This window comes from Aristolochia californica, unplaced genomic scaffold, assembly GCF_029961685.1.
Source record: "Aristolochia californica isolate CCGP_79_NKW_82.1479 unplaced genomic scaffold, dmAriCali1.0.hap1 SCAF_114, whole genome shotgun sequence".
Taxonomy (NCBI): domain Eukaryota; kingdom Viridiplantae; phylum Streptophyta; class Magnoliopsida; order Piperales; family Aristolochiaceae; genus Aristolochia; species Aristolochia californica.
Genome location: NW_027181787.1, coordinates 27,267 through 44,248, shown reverse-complemented (window position 1 = coordinate 44,248; position 16,982 = coordinate 27,267). Strand labels below are relative to the sequence as shown.

At 34.6% G+C, this 16,982-nt stretch overlaps 1 protein-coding gene across 1 annotated transcript; it reads left to right on the top strand.

Annotated features, from left to right (window-relative positions):
* The first annotated feature begins 1,717 nt into the window (after positions 1–1,717).
* Positions 1,718–6,012, top strand: LOC137945149 (probable polyamine transporter At1g31830). The gene is made up of 4 exons (XM_068790939.1): positions 1,718–1,819; positions 2,458–2,532; positions 5,176–5,374; positions 5,429–6,012. The coding sequence occupies exons 1-4, from the start codon at positions 1,718–1,720 to the stop codon at positions 6,010–6,012; spliced, it is 960 nt and encodes a 319-aa protein (XP_068647040.1).
* Positions 6,013–16,982: the final 10,970 nt, after the last annotated feature.

Genomic DNA, 16,982 nt, shown 5'->3' with positions numbered 1-16,982 from the left:
GAGGAGCCCTCTTCCTAGATCTCCTTTAAAGTACCACAATATCATTTTCAGAGTTTGTCAATGAGTAAGTTATGGTTTGTGCATGTATTAACTCACACACTTATTGCATATGATATATCCGGCCTTGTTACACATAGATAAATGAGTTTCTCCACAAGTCTTTGATATATTTTGATATCCACATCTTCTCCAATGCCTGCAAATAATTTTGTATTTGAATCATAGGGGTTTCTGCTAGTCTATACCCCATCATTCTTGTCTCCTCTAGTAGATCAAGGATATACTTCTTTTGAGATAGTATAATTCCACTTTTGGGTTGTAGTACTTCAATACGTAGAAAGTATTTAACTAATCCAAGATCTTGTCTTGAACTCTTCACATATATTTTCCTTGGTTTTCTAAATGACCTCGAGATCACTGCCGATTAAGACAATATCATCAACATAGATGGCCAAAAGCACTTTCCCTTTAGGTGTGTCTTTAAGAAAACACAGAGTGATCTATGGAATATCTGTGAAATCCATCCCGTATTAATGTTTGGCTAAATTTATCAAACCATGCATGAGGAGATTGTTTCAGACCATAGAGGGATTTCTTCAATCGCCATACTGACTCCCACTCAACCACAAATCCAAGTGGTTGTTGGATATAAATTTCTTCCTTTATATCCCCATTGAGGAAAATATTTTTCACATCAAGTTGATAGACTGACTAAGAGGAATTAGCAACAAGAGATAATAAGATACGTACCAAGTTCAATTTGGCCACCGAAGAGAACTTTTCCTCATAATTGATCCCATAACACTGAATATAGCCTTTGGCAATGAGGTGGGCCTTAAGCGAGCAATTGACCCATCCGTTTGTGTTTAACCGTATAGACCCACTTACAACTAACAAGTTTTTTGTTTGATGGAAGAGGAACTAGAGCCCATGTCTGATTCTCATAGAGTGCCTGCATTTCTTCTTCCATTGTTACCTGCCACCCTCAATGCCTCAGAGGTTCCTGATAGGACAGTAGAACAGAGATGGAGAAGATAGACATAAAAAATTGACAACATGAAGAAGATAAACGATGGTGAGACACAAAATTGGATATGGGGTGAGAAGTAGAGGGCATAGTGCAAGATTTGTGTTCTTTCCTTAAGGAAATAGGTCGAGTATCATATTGTGGGCCAAAAGCAACATTGAGAAGATGGACTTACCTATATGGGATCCGCAAACTCCATAGGTGCGGTGTAAGCCAGGCTTTAGGGGGTTGAATAGTTTCTATTGGAAGATGGGCCTAAGCCCACACGACCAAGGAAGGCACACATTTCCAAATGTGTTGGAAGATGGCCCAAGCCCATAAGAAATGGATCCACCATGATCACATGAGCTGGTGGGACCCACCATGACCACATGAGGTAGCATAATGAGTCTTACACAATAATAAGTCTTACAGAGCCAAAATTATTATGGAAGCAAATTTCACAAAAGAGTTTCAGTTCAAAGGCATTTTAGTCATAGTCTTCTATTTATATTGGGTTATTTAATTATGCTCGGACTTATCTTTAAGTGTCAGAGTTTGTTTGTAATTGGGATATTGGAAGATAAGCTCAAGACCAAACAACCAAGGAAGGCCCACATATGTAAGATTATTATAAGATGGGCCACACGACCAAGGAAGTCCCACAATATGGGCCTAAACCCATAAGAAGTAGGACCCACAATCACTACCATGAGCTGTCATCCTTATCACATCGGTTGGAAGATCAAGAAGGACTCACAAAAGTGTCTTTATCTTAGGCTCACGACCAAGAAGATTTTTAGTTTGAGTTATGTTTGTCTTTTATCTATATTGAGTTATTTAATTACGTTAGGACTTATCTTTAAGTGTTAGAGTTTGGGTGTAATTGGGACAAATGAATTTTTATTGTAATTGGACTCTACATCCTCCTCTACTATAAATAGAGGTTCATGTACTCTAATTACAACAAGTTATTGATGTCAATGAAGTATTTCACTTTTTCATAAATTCGACATGGTATCAGAGTAGGTTCTATGAGTTGACTTGGTCAACTCATGGAGGTAATGTGATCCTTTTCTCTAAACCCTAAAAACTAGGTCTAGGTTCGTAGTTATTATTTTCAATCCCTATACCTGTAGGTTTATTTGAATTTTTTAAAGAGTTTTTAATATTTTAAATTATATATTTAAGGAAAGATATTTGAGTTTACTTTCCAAAGAAGAATGATTTGTTCCAATCGGAGTTATCTACAGAGAGATATCAATATTTGAATGAGAGAAGGTCAGATTGCAAAAAGGTTCAAGCAGCAGCAGCAATCTTCAAATTCCGAGGTATTTTTTCCTATCAAGAACTAGAATTTATATGGAGAAATATATATATCAAAAACAATATCTATAAGTTTATTCTTTTGCCTATTCAACCAATTTTTTATCTGATTTATGTACAAATAGAAATCGATATTTGAAGCAACAAAGGTCAGATTGGAAAAGAGGTTCAAGAGGCAGCAAAAACCCTCAACTTCCGAGGTATTTTAAGCTATCAAGAAAGAGACTTTATATGGATAATTATATATCAAGAGAAATATATGTAAGTCTATCTTCTGATCTATTCAACCAATTCTCGGTATGATTTTTTTATAAGGATATATTGATCTTGGAAGAGTCAATGGTCGTTCTGGAAAAACTTGAGAAACAGAACCTAGTTCGGTAGATGACAGAGACCGAAATATATCAGATTATTTATCTTCTGATAATTATATTTGATGAATTTAAGTTATACTTGGATGAAAGGTATTTAATTCTACTTTTAGAAGGAGAAAATGTTATGTCAATCTGATCTATATTTAAAGATATATTATTGGAAGAATCAATGGTCATGCTAGTATTCTATTGTATTGAAAATTCCGAATTTATGACAATTATTTTGCGTCACTTTTTGAGTTGATATATCAGGAAAATATCTCACTTCTCCCTAGTTTGAGGGGTTATTTATACATCTCTGTTATTTGGGCATATTGCTACATCTATGATATTTGGTTCAAGCTGGGAGCACTGCCATTACCTCCCAACTTGAGGGGGAGAAGTACAAGAAGTACAAGAAAGAGGTATTTTATTTTCTTATGTTGTGGATAAGTTTATGTGACCAACATATTCAAGAAAGGTGGAGCACAAAAGATGAGGCCTGTGCATCAATGAAGAAAATTTTATATCGGATTATTTCATGGTTTCTTTTACAAAGTTTGTTATTTGGTTCATGTTTTATTCAGCTGCAACTATTATGTCTCTTTGGGGACATTGTTATTGAATAAGAGGTGGCCTCCTGTCATCATTTATTTTACCCCGTCAAAAAGATCAAAAAATTTTGTGGTTGGGAGTACGACGGAGGAACTTCATCCCTGTCAAAAAGATGAAAATTATTTGTGGTTGGAAGTCTACGACGGAGGAACTTCATCCCTGTCAAAAAGATGAAATTATTTGTGGTTGGAAGTCTATGACGGAGGAACTTATGATTATATCTATGTTATCCACACACCCCCTCCCCCCTCCCCCCCTTAATGTCTTTTATGTCTCCTACCACTTGAGAGTCGTTGTCCTGTGGAGGGACACAGTGGTGGACACTTCAGAGCAATGCTGATAGACACACTACCGATAGTAGTGGAGTGTGCCCTACATCCAGCATTAAAACTGGAGTATGAAGCAATGGCTTACTGGCTAGGAGTGATTTTTACTCTCACTTATAATGCCGCAGGGCCTCATGGAAGGACGCAACAGTGTGAAGGAGAATTTTGGAAGTTGAAGGCATATTGGAAGATGTGCCATTTTTATACAAAAATATTTTATACATCATTTGTAGCAAGTTGGGAGTTCATGTTGTTCTCTCACCCCCAACTTGAGGGTGAGTGTTGGAAGATAACCTCAAGACCAAATGACCAAGGAATGCCCACATATGTAAGATTATTATAAGATGGGCCACACGACCAAGGAAGGCCCACAAGATGAGCCCAAGCCCATAAGAAGTAGGACCCACAATGACTACCATAAGTTGGCATCCTTATCATATCAGTTGGAAGATCAAGGACTCACAAAAGTATTATTAAATTGTCATACAATATCATTATTATTTTTAATTAAAGTAGGCTAAAGACTTAAAACTTGAAACTCTACCATCTTACTGAATATATAATGAAATATTATTACCATGGTATAATTTTAACATCAATTTTACTTCTTATAATAAAAAATATTTAAATATCACATTTTTTGTCACAAAAAGTTTTCTAATTGATACTCAAATATGATTGAAAAATAAAAGAGAGAAGGAGAAAGAACCCAACTTGGGAACCACCCTCTTGAGAACCCAATTACCAAATTCTCTAAATCTAAGGCAAGTTAGATGGTCATGGTGATTCCTATCCCCCTTGTGGGAAGCATCTATGGAAGAACCTTAATGAGTTGTGTTAATTATGCTTAGAAAGTGTTACATAGTAGATTTAGATGAACAAAAATAAGACATTTGTTCAACCACATTTGAGATTAAAAATCTAAGGTCATATTTGGAAAATTACCTAATATTTAAAATTAAAAAAATCATTAGGATAATTAAAATCTTAATTTATGTTGTAGGATAAATTAACAATGTTATTTAACGTTTAAATTACAAAGCCAATTTCGTACGAGTACAGATGAAGTTTCTTTATGTTTAGTTTAACAACTTATATTTATTTTATATAATTGAGAACATGGTAAAGTTTGCTTTTAGTAGGATTTCAAGTTGCATTCATTTAAAAAATAACATGATGTAAGAAAGCATAACATCTATGTCATATTTTTTTCACATATCAATCTACATGTATTGTTTTGGTTCTCTCTTTTCTTACCTTTCATTTCCATGCTTTCTCTGGTTCTCTCTTTTCCATGTTGCTTTCTTAACACTTAAGGCTTGTTTGGAACCCATAAAAAAAAAGGGAGAGAAAGCCATATTTGGGAACCCATAATAAAAAAAAAAGGGAGAGAAAGCTATATTTTGTTGTTTGGATCGGAGAATCATTGAGACAAAAGAAAATAAGAGATAAAATATTAGTTAAAATTATGCTACGGGGTTTTGCTAAAACAGATTTTCTTTTTTTTTTTTTAGATATTTGGTTTTCACTGTATGCGAAATTTTTAAAGCTGTCAGGTGACTTCGATCCTTGTATGACTTACTGCCTCTCTTTTGCTGAGGGGTTGAGGTCCTGTAACATAAATGTCCCCGAACGCGAAAGGATTTTCGCTTGTTTTAGCTTAGGTGACAGACTATATGCGCTGATTTTCGCGTTTTTGTTCCGTCACTGCGCCTGCCTGGTAAGACGGTCAAAATCCTTTACTGTGGGCACTGGAGCAATTAAGCTTCAACAAGAAATGTGAAGTGATGGGTATTTCTCAGATGTTGCAAAACTGATCACCGGTGTGTGGTTGAGCTGGTGGATCCGGAATGCTTCAGCATTTTCTAATATGGGAATGTTTTTAGCAGAAATGAGTAGTGACTCATACCAGCTTCTTGGTATGGCTGAAAGAGGAATGCTTCCAGAGTTCTTCAGCAAGAGATCTCGCTATGGAACCCCACTGATGGGGATTTTATTCTCTTCTACTGGGGTGATACTGCTTTCTTGGATGAGCTTTCAAGAAATTGTTGCAGCAGAGAACTTCCTTTACTGTTTTGGGATGATCTTGGAGTTTGTGGCATTTATAAAACTGAGAATCAAGTATCCCAAGGCTTTGCGACCTTACAAAATACCCCTGGGGACTGTTGGTTCCATTTTGATGTGTATTCCTCCAACCTTATTGATCTGTGTGGTTTTAGCTCTTGCTTCTTTAAAGGTTATGCTCATAATCCTTATTGCAGTGGTTATTGGGCTTCTTCTGCAACCATGTTTGCAGTACGTTGACAAAAGGAGGTGGATGAGATTCCCCATTAGCACAGACCTTCCAGATCTTCAACATATGGAAGACGAATATACTGGTTTTTAGCTGTGGACTGAACAGCTTATTTTCTGGTCACGGAAGTCTTTCCTCCCTTATCTTCTTTCATTAGGATTAATAGTCATGAACTTCAAATGGCCCTATTAGAGTATCACATTACCTTGTAATTATATCTTCTGTCTAGTTGGATATTTTTGCCCTCATGCTTCTTTGCCTCCTTTCCTTTCTCTATGAAAGTAACAACGTCCATCTTTTGTCATGTGCCTGTTTTTCAATCAAATATGGTGTTTAATCCAAGGTAGTATAAACAAGAAGACTCCATGTCCGGTTATATCCAAAGTCAAACATTAAAAGATAAGTCTTAAAACAATTGAACAATTGAACATAAATGGAAGACTAACAAAAATAAAACATATTTAACTTAAACCCTTATTTGAGAACTCATACTGTGAGACTTATACAAGACTTCACTATATTAATTCTAACTTTGTGAGACTTCTTACTATTAGAGTTATGGAAGACTCTTCCATATTTGTTCTTTCTCAAGTTGGTAACTCCAATTTGCAATGAAAAGGATTCTTGGTATTCAATCTTCATTGGCTAAAAATTTTTCATATATGTTAAATCTTCATCATTTATTCTCCTCCTTATTTTAAATATTTTGTCCCATAAAAATTACAAGAACATATGGAATAAAATACTTGTTTCTTGTACTTCTTCTTAGGGGTGGCATTGAGTCGAGCCGAGTTCCAACCTGTATATATTTGAGCTGGGTTTGATGTAAATACTTCGAACTCCAGCTCAAGCCGAGTCTAGGTTCGAGTTTAAAATTGGAATCGAGCTCGGACACAATAATTTTAACCGAAATCGAGCTAGAGCATGAGCCATTTCGAGCTCTAACCTACATTTAAAACTTTGCAAAAAAATACATGTCAAATAAATTGTATATAAAATTATATATAATTTTTTCTTAAAATTGGGTATCATCTCTACATAAAATTTGATACATTGTTCAAGAAGTTATTTGAAATTCTGGCAATTTCCCAGTAAAGTAAAGAACAAGGAGCCCCATAAACCGCCTTTCAACCCAACAACTCACATCACATCCCTTCTGAATCCACCACGTGACCCTCTGACCCAATCAATTCTAAATTTTGTGCCGCTCTCTCTCTCTCTCTCTCTCTCTCTCTCTCTCTCTCTCTCTCTCTCTCTCTCTCTCTCTCTCTCTCTCTCTCTCTCTCTCTCTCTCTCTCTCGTTTTTATTCTCAGCCCTTCTTTTTCTATTTCTTTTTTCTCTCTATCAAAACACAAACACCTACCACAATCGAGATAAATTGCGAGAGTGAGCATGCAGGTCAAAGACAGATGAGAAAATTGTTGGAGAGAGAACTGTGATAATTGATTAGTTGTCCAGCCAACCAATCACAATCTTCTTGAACAAGCTCTATTTCTTGGTTTCTACTTCCATCTCCTACCCGCTCAAAAAACTCTCCCTACCCCACACGAATCCCTCACACAGCTTTCTAAGTGGGTGATTGCTTGTGTTGTTTAAAATCTTGTTTGGCGAAAGGATGGTGGAGCTGCAAGGGAATATTGACAGAGAGAAGAGTTCTTCGAGGATGAAGCCGAGAAATGAGTCCAACAACTGGTTCTGATTCTTGTAGTACAAATATCTCAAGTTGTTCTCGAGGGTTAAATGCTATTGTCTGGTAGCATCTTCTTCACTGGCTGTTATTGGCAAAGCACAATAAATGGCGATAAATTAGGGTTTGGGTGTGGAAGCTTGGGAAGCGTCAAATTCGGTGTTCGGTTTTCCTCCGTCAATCCCGGGTCCCAAGTCTCGAGTCTCGAGCCAATTCCCAAAAATGGCTAAAACTCATTATATATTGGGTTTAACTAAATGAGCTAGGTCATGAGTTTGAGAACCAAACCGAACCTCGTTCAAATTTGGCTCGTTTACTTAAACGAGTCGGAAATACGATCTTGAATGGAATTCGGGATCCGGTTATTTAAAATCGAACTTATCGGGAATCGAGTTGAGCTTGAGATATTCACAAACCGACTTGGTTCGATGCTACCCCTACTTCTTCTTTTATTTCTCCCCTTCAAGCTGAGGATAAAAAGGACATAGAAACCCAGTTTGGACAAAACATAATGTGGGAGAAGAAAATCACTCATAACATTAAGAAAAACTCTATATACTAATCAAAATGGTTATTATTTGAAGCACACTCGGCTCAATTTTAAAGGCGAAAAAAGGCTCAACTTTAGGGCTTAATATAGAGATTATTCACTTTTTAAGGGTAGCTCAAATACAAATCACCTATTCGATGAAGAATAAAAGAGTTGACTCAAGCTGGATATTGGGCATACTCTTGGGTGATGTATTTGGTTTAATTTTATTTTTTTTGTGTAATTTTGGGATTTATGGTTAAGGTTTATGGGATTTATGGTTCAATTTTGACTTTATAGGGTTAGGGTTAGGGTTTTGTGTATTTAGGGCTTAGTGCTTGGTATTGACAGGTTTTGGATTTAATTTTTGGATTTAGGGTTTGTAAAAAATATTAGGGTTCTCGATTTTGGGGTGATAGGGTTTAGGGTTTAGGGTTAGGGGCTTTTAGGGGTTTGAAGATCTATGGTTTAGGGTTTAGGTTCTGGAATTAGGGTTGAGCATTTAGGGTTAGGGATTAGAGTTTGGGGTGTTTAGTCTAGTTCAAACAAGGTTGAGTCGCCTACACCAGCGTCCATTAGCCAACGAAACCCGACCCCCATCACTGTCGAGGTACAGTTCGTAGTGAGTGTGAAGTCTGTTTGGGCTCTACCAACGGTTTTCGATGGATATGGATTTTATGTGTGTGTGTGTGTGTTTCCATTGTTTAGTGTATCTGCAATGGAAATAGTTTGATTAATTTTTGAATGTTTTAGAATGCTAATGAAAAATTTTCAAGTGCTATGGAATGATTTGGCCATGTGGTGAAGAGATTTGGAGGTTATAAATATCCACCACATGGTATTTTCTTTGGTATGGTTTTTGTTTCCATGACGGTTAATGGTTGTCTGAAATAAAATCCATGAGGACCATCTCGGATTTAGATTATAAATGGATGTAAGAAAACAATCAATTGCTCGATCTTATGACATTTTGACCTTTTAAGAAGACAATAAAATGTCCGATCTTTTGGTCTAGCTGGTTAATATAGGGAACAAGTTGCCCAATAATGTTTTGAAGCATGAGGTATATATGGATTATGTCAATAAGTTCAACGAAGACGTATTCAGTAAAAAAATTGTTGAGCAACTCAAGAATCAAACAAGATCATGGAAGAAAACATACCAAATGGTAACAAGTTGTCTCAACACTAGGAGGTTTGGCTAGGATGCAACCACACAACGAGTTACTGCAAGTCATTCTGTATGGCAAGACTACATAAAGGTCGGTAAATCATGATGTACTATAAAATATTTTGTATATTTTTCGCATTACTAGAACTCTATTCCAAGTCATTTAAAAGATGTTTTATTCTTGTAGGAGTATAGAGATGTTGAAAAGTATATACAACAAGGCTACCTCCTTTATGACAAATTGGCTTTGGTAGTGGGAAACTCAATAACCATGGGGACAACTAGTATAACTCTTGTATATCTAGGCGATGAACTCCTCCATGATTCAGATCCTATCCCGATGGACGATCCTGAGGATGTCGATGTAGTTAGGGAAACTCCATCATAATTCATTAACGAAAATAAGTCAACAACTGAGCAATCTCGAAGAAGTAACGTGTCATCTTCAAGTCGTCGTAGAAAGAGAAGCAAATTGCCTACTGATGACAGTAGTAAATTCATTGATGCAGTTAACTGTATCGCTCAGGAATTGAATAAGCCATCTTCTTTTATTAATAAAATAATTCTTTATTTATTCATTATATTTATTTTTTAATTTTTGTATTATATTATTGATTTAATAGTGGTAATTAAGATATTGTTAAATCAAACACTTCATCAATTATTTTGGTTTAATTGATCCTCTTTTATTTAATAAAATCATTGGTTTTAAATTTAAAAGAAACATATTATTAACTAATAATACGTACAAATATATAGTGGATTAAAGTTATGATTAGATCAATTGTTTTTAATCATTCCTTTTTATCTTAAAGTATATCATATGTTATTAATAAATTAATAATTGAACTTAGTACATTCGTTTATGTTATTTATAATATTTATTTTTTATAATTAATCATGTGCGTATTTCATTGGTTCACGTAATTACTGTATTAATGTACAATAAAATATAATCATTAAATAATATAATATATAATTTAATTAATTATTATATTAATATATTTTAATTATACATTAAATTACTTATTCGTCTAGTAATAATGCATGTTTTACCTAATTTGGGGTTTAAGGATTATGTTTTAATTAAGTATACTGTTAGGGTTTAGGGATTCTCTTGTTTTTTATATTTTTCTTATGTCGGGGCACTAACACGGGAAACTATTTTCCAATGCACACGAAATCGTCAACACTAACACCAAGTTCGAAGATGAAGTTCATGTAGATGAATGAAATGTATTTTAATCAGGAGATGAAGATGAACTTCAAATTTTCATTTTGTTGACTAACCCCCACTTACATATTTTTGAATGAATGAATTGTACATCTTCTTATATGACTAACTTCCCAAATTAAATGATGGGATTGTTCCAAAGCGGCTTGAATATATCTACCAATTGCTTATTTATTGGTATGTATGTAATTTAAATAAGTCCTCATTGAATCTTCTCGTGAGTAAGGTGATAATTGAGTTCAATTTGCTTAGCACATTCATAAAAGACTAGATTACATACATTTTGAAGAGCCCACTGATTGTAAAAAGAGAAAACTTGGTTTATTATGTCGAACTCGAGGTCAAGAGATAGATATGTAAGCAATATAAATTTACAACTTGTGTCCATTAGCCAACGAAACCTGACCCCCATCACTGACGAGGTATAGTTCATAGTGACTGTGAAGTCTGTTGGGGCTCTACCAACGGTTTTCGATGAATATGGACTTTATGTGTGTGTGTGTGTGTGTGTGTGTGTGTGTTTCCATTGTTTAGTGTATCTGCAATGGAAATAGTTTGATTAATTTTGGAATATTTTAGAATGTTAACGAAAAATTTTCAAGTGCTATGGAATGATTTTGCCATGTGGTGAAGAGATTTGGAGGTTATAAATATCCATCACATGGTATTTTCTTTTGTATGGTTTTTGTTTCCATGACGGGTAATGGTTGTCTGAAAAAAAAAATCCATGAGGACCCTCTCTGATTTAGATTATAAAGGGTTGTAAGAAGACAACTAACTGCTCGATCTTATGACATTTGGACCTTTTTAGAAGACAGTAAAATGCTTGATCTTTTGGTCTGGCTGTTCAATATAGGGAACAAGTTGCCCAATAGGGTTTTGAAGCATGAGGTATATATGGATTGTGTCAATAAGTTCAACGAAGACGTAGTCAGTAAAAAACTTGTTGAGCAACTCAAGAATCAAACAAGATCATGGAAGAAAACATACCAAATGGTAGCAAGTTGTCTCAACACCACTAGGTTTGGCTAGGATGCAACCACACAACGAGTTACTGCGAGTCATTCTGTATGGCAAGACTACATAAAGGTCAGTAAATCATGATGTACTATAAAATATTTTGTATGTTTTCCGCATTACTAGAACTCTATTCCAAGTCGTTTAAAGGATGTTTTAATCTTGTAGGAGTATAGAGATGCTGAAAAGTATAGACAACAAGGTTACCTCCTTTATGACAAATTGGCTTTGGTAGTGGGAAACTCAATAGCCATGGGGACAACTAGTATTACTCCTGTACATCTAGGCGATGAACTCCTCCATGAGTCGGATCCTATCCCGATGGACGATCCTAAGGATGTAGATGTAGTTAGGGAAACTCCATCACAATTCATTAGCGGAAATGAGTAGACAACTGAGCAATCTCGAAGAAGTAACGTGTCGTCTTCAAGTCGTCGCAGAAAGAGAAGCGAATTGCCCACTGATGACAGTAGTAAATTCATTGATGCAGTTAACTGTATCGCTCAGGCATTGAATAAGCCATCTTCTTTTATTAATAAAATAATTCTTTATTTATTCATTATATTTATTTTTTAATTATTGTATTATATTATTGATTTAATAGTGGTAATTAAGATATTGTTAAATCAAACACTTCATCAATTATTTTGGTTTAATTGATCCATTTTTATTTAATAAAATCATTGGTTTTAAATTTAAAAGAAACATATTATTAATTATTAATACGTACAAATATATAGTGGATTAAAATTATGATTGGATCAATTTTTTAATCATTCCTTTTTATCTTAAAGTATATCATATATTATTAATAAATTAATAATTGAACTTAGTACATTTGTTTATGTTATTTATAATATTTATTTTTTTATAATTAATCATGTGCGTATTTCATTGGTTCACGTAATTACTGTATTAATGTACAATAAAATATAATCATTAAATAATATAATATATAATTTAATTAATTAGTAATTAATATATTTTAATTATACATTAAATTACTTATTCGTCTAGTAATAATGCATGTTTTACCTATTTTGGGGTTAAGGATTATGTTTTAATTAAGTATATTGTTAGGGTTTAGGGATTCTCTTGTTTTTTATATTTTTTTCATGTTGGGGCACTAACACTGGAAACTATTTTCCAATGCACACGAAGTCGTCAACACTAACACCAAGTTCGAAGATGAAGTTCATGTAGATGAATGAAATGTATTTTAATCAGGAGATGAAGATGAACTTCAAATTTTCATTTTGTTGACTAACCCCCACTTACATATTTTTGAATGAATGAATTGTACATCTTCTTATATGACTAACTTCCCAAATTAAATGATGGGATTGTTCCAAAGCGGCTTGAATATATCTACCAATTGCTTATTTATTGGTATGTATGTAATTTAAATAAGTCCTCATTGAATCTTCTCGTGAGTAAGGTGATAATTGAGTTCAATTTGCTTAGCACATTCATAAAAGACTAGATTACATACATTTTGAAGAGCCCACTGATTGTGAAAAGAGAAAAGTTGGTTTATTATGTGGAACTCGAGGTCAAGAGATAGATATGTAAGCAATATAAATTTACAACTTGTGTCCTTTTGCTAATGATCTTGAAGCTATTGTTTGCTTTTTTAAGTTTTAAGAAATTAACGCCAGTTCAAGTATTGTGCAAAAACCAAAAATAGATATCAAAATCAAAAGATAAATGGAAGAAGAAAATAAATCAAAAGATTATTGGAGGAGAAAGAGCGTAAGAGAGGAAGAAGGAGAACTCATGGAGAAGAGAATAGTGGGAGAAGGAAAAGAAAGTAATTGCACGCCAACAACTCCCTTGAGACATGAGACTTCTCCTTATATTCCTCTTGTGGAGACTTTTAACTAAAAATAATCCATAAGAGATGAGGTGTGGAATAATTTCACACCCCAACTAAAGAAGGAGGTGCACCAATGTTCTTACTTTCTAAGCGGCACCAACTAGTTGCAATTATATCTTTTGCCCCTCTCTCATTTATTACTAAAAAAATACATGAATTACATGAGAGGAAAATATTAATGAAGTATAAAGTATGAAAAATAAAATAAAAGTATATGCCTTCAACATTCCCTCTTAAGCTGAGATGTAAATGTTGCTAAGTATTAGCTTGTTTGCAATATCTTTGAACTATTCACTTGGAATGGTGAAGATGTTTGCAACCTGAAGCTTGAAGGAAATGTGAAACATGCAAATCTCTCCTCAAAAAAGCCTCTCACATGCAACATGCTTTTCAAGTACTTTAAAATCTTGGGCACTACAACCGTATGTAGTACTTGAGGGGCTTGCATGAGTTAACTGACAATATTAATTAAAATGAGTAATATCAGGTCTAATCAATGAAAAACTTAGATGTTTGCCGATCAATCTTTAATACCTAGAATTCAATTGGTCTCCTTTTGTAAGACATAACTTATGTCCTACTTCAAGAGGAGTAGCACACTACTTGCAAGCAAGTATAATATATTCCTTGAGCAAATTTGACACATACGTTTTTGTTGACAAATAAAAATTTTAGATTTTATTTGACATACCTCAATTATGAGAAGGTATTTGAAGATCTCCTAGTTCTTAGTTTCAAATTCTTTGGCTTATGTTGCCTTCATTCAACAATACACTTCTAATTAGTACCCGTAATGACCATATCATTAGAAAAACATGCCTATCAAAGTGTTATGATTACACCCATCAAGAAAAGTATGATCAACATTACTTTAGTGAGAACCTTATTGAATCATAAGCATTGCTAACCTCTCAAACCATGTGTTGATGAGCAGGTATGGAAAAGTCTCACTTGACTCTCACAGCAAGAAGTCTAACACAGCCAAAATTAATATGCTGGAGTCTAATAGTCTCATAGGAAGGAAGAGTCATAGAAAAGGTTCATTTTTATAGGTGTTTGAGTTATGTTAATCTTCAATTTATGTTTAATAATTTAATTATATTAAAACTTTTCTTTACTTGTTAGACTTTGGTTATAACTGAGACCTGGATAATTGAATTGTAATATGATTCTACTTATTTTTTTATTGTAAATTGAGGCTGATTGTGCTCAATTATCATCAAGTCAATGAAGTGTTCTCTTTTCCAAAAATTCAACATGGTATTATAGTAGGTTTTGTGTCTTTAGTGTAGTTTAGTTTAGTTTGGTCTTTATTGTTGTTTTATTTTCTATTGCTTTATTGCCCTTTGCGTCCTTGACTCCCTCTCAATAATTGAAAACTATGCAATGGAGGTTGTTGTGTTAGTACTTCATATCCCAAGTTCAAAGAGTTCTACCACCCCCTGCTATGTGGATGAGCATTACTTCCCATCTATGTATCCATACAAGCTCCTTAACTCTGGGCTAACAGATGCTTTACATGGGTGAACTGGTCAAGAGATGGAGCACACCTAGAAACCTATCGGATTGAAAATATTATATAGGAATGTCTTAAGAAAGTTCTTCAACATAGGAGTTGTATGTACAGTAACCAGCCATCTTCTATTTGTTATTTTTTGCTCCAAAGTTCACTCCTAGTGCATTGGAGGCTCTAGTAAACCTTGCACCCAACTACCTGGACTTCTACCATAGACAACAAAGCTGTCATGAGAGATTTTCTCTTGCTGGTTGTTGAATTTAGGACCCCATGCCTGAAACCTTGAGCAAATGAGAGAGAGAGAGAGCTCAAGTAGAGAGGAGAGAAGAGAAAATGGAGACGAGAGACTTTAGGCTAGGAGAGTTTCTTCCACGAATTTGTGAAGAGGAGAGCTAGAATGAAGGCTTCTACCAACAACATATTTAGGGAAACTCAATCTATTAGGATCTCTACTTACATCAATCATGACTAGCTAAATTACATCAATCAAAGGATGATCAATCAATTACATTAACCAAGGAAGATTGCAAAATCCTCCACCTCTTGTGATGACTTATCATGCCACCTCATGTGGGCATGGAGGCTCTAGTCCCACCTTCTAACACTTAGGGGTGAGAATACATCGTAGATGCCCAGCTTGTTGTAAATGGTGGACATGATTTTATGAATGATTAGTTTGGTGAGAATATTTGCAGGTTGCCCTTATGTGGAGATATGTTTGAGAGATAATATGTCAGGTTAGAATTTCTCTCGTATCAAGTGGCAATCCACCTCAACGTGTTTTGTTCTTTCATGGAATACCAGATTTGAGGTTTTATGAATTGCCGCTTGATTATCACAATGTAGATCCATAGGAGCTTCTTTATGGAATCTCAATTCAGTGAGAAGATACTTGATCCATAGAAGCTCACTAACTGTAAGAAGTCTCATAGTGCCAGAATTAATATGAAAGAGTTTTACAGGAGTCTCACAGAAGAAGGTCTCATAGAAGAGTCTCAATTAAAGGTGTTTTACTTATGTAAGTCTTCTATTTATGTTGAGTTATTTAATTAAGCTAGGACTTATCTTTAAGTGTTGGAGATTGGGTGTAATTGGGACAAGGGTAGTTTATTTGTAATTGGACTTGACTACTATCCTCATTTTTTAATAGGGATTCATGTACTCAGATTACATCAAGTCAATGAATTTTTTCTCTTTTCCATAAATTAGACATTCTGCACTGGACCTGGCAACTACATTATGCTTCTTGCTTCTCCTTGTTACCTAGTTCCCTCCAACCATTGTACAATATCCCCAAGTAGATATTCTATCATCTGGGCTTCTGGCCCTGTCAGCATCAGATAACCCTTCTATGTTCAAGTGACCATGGTTTTTATAGAGAAGCCCTCTTCCTAGAGCTCCTTTCAAGTATCGTAATATTATTTTCAGAGCTTGTCAATGAGTAAGTAATGGTTTGTGCAAGTACACTTATTGCATATGATATATCCGGCCTTGTTACAGAGAGATAAATGAGTTTCTCCACAAGTTTTTGATAATTTTTTATATCCACATCTTCTCCAATGCCTGCAGATAATTTTGTATTTGAATCCATAGGGGTTTCTACTAGTCTACACCCCATCATTCCACTCTCCTCTAGTAGATCAAGGACATACTTCCTTTGAGATAATATAATCCCACGATTGGATTGTAGTACTTCAATACATATAAAGTATTTAACTAATCCAAGATCTTGTCTTGAACTCTTTACTTATATTTTCCTTCGCTTTTTAAATGACCTCGAGATCACTGGTGGCTAAGACAATATCATCAACATAGAAGGCCAAAAGCACTTTCCCTTTAGGAGTCTCTTTAAGAAAACATAAAGTGATCTATGGAATATCTGTGAAATCCATCTTGTATCAATGTTTGACTAAATTTATCAAACCATGCTTGAGGAGAGTGTTTCAGATCATAGAGGGATCTCTTCTATCAACATATTTACTCCCCCTCAACCACAAATCCAGGTGGTTATTGCATATAAATTTCTTCCTTTA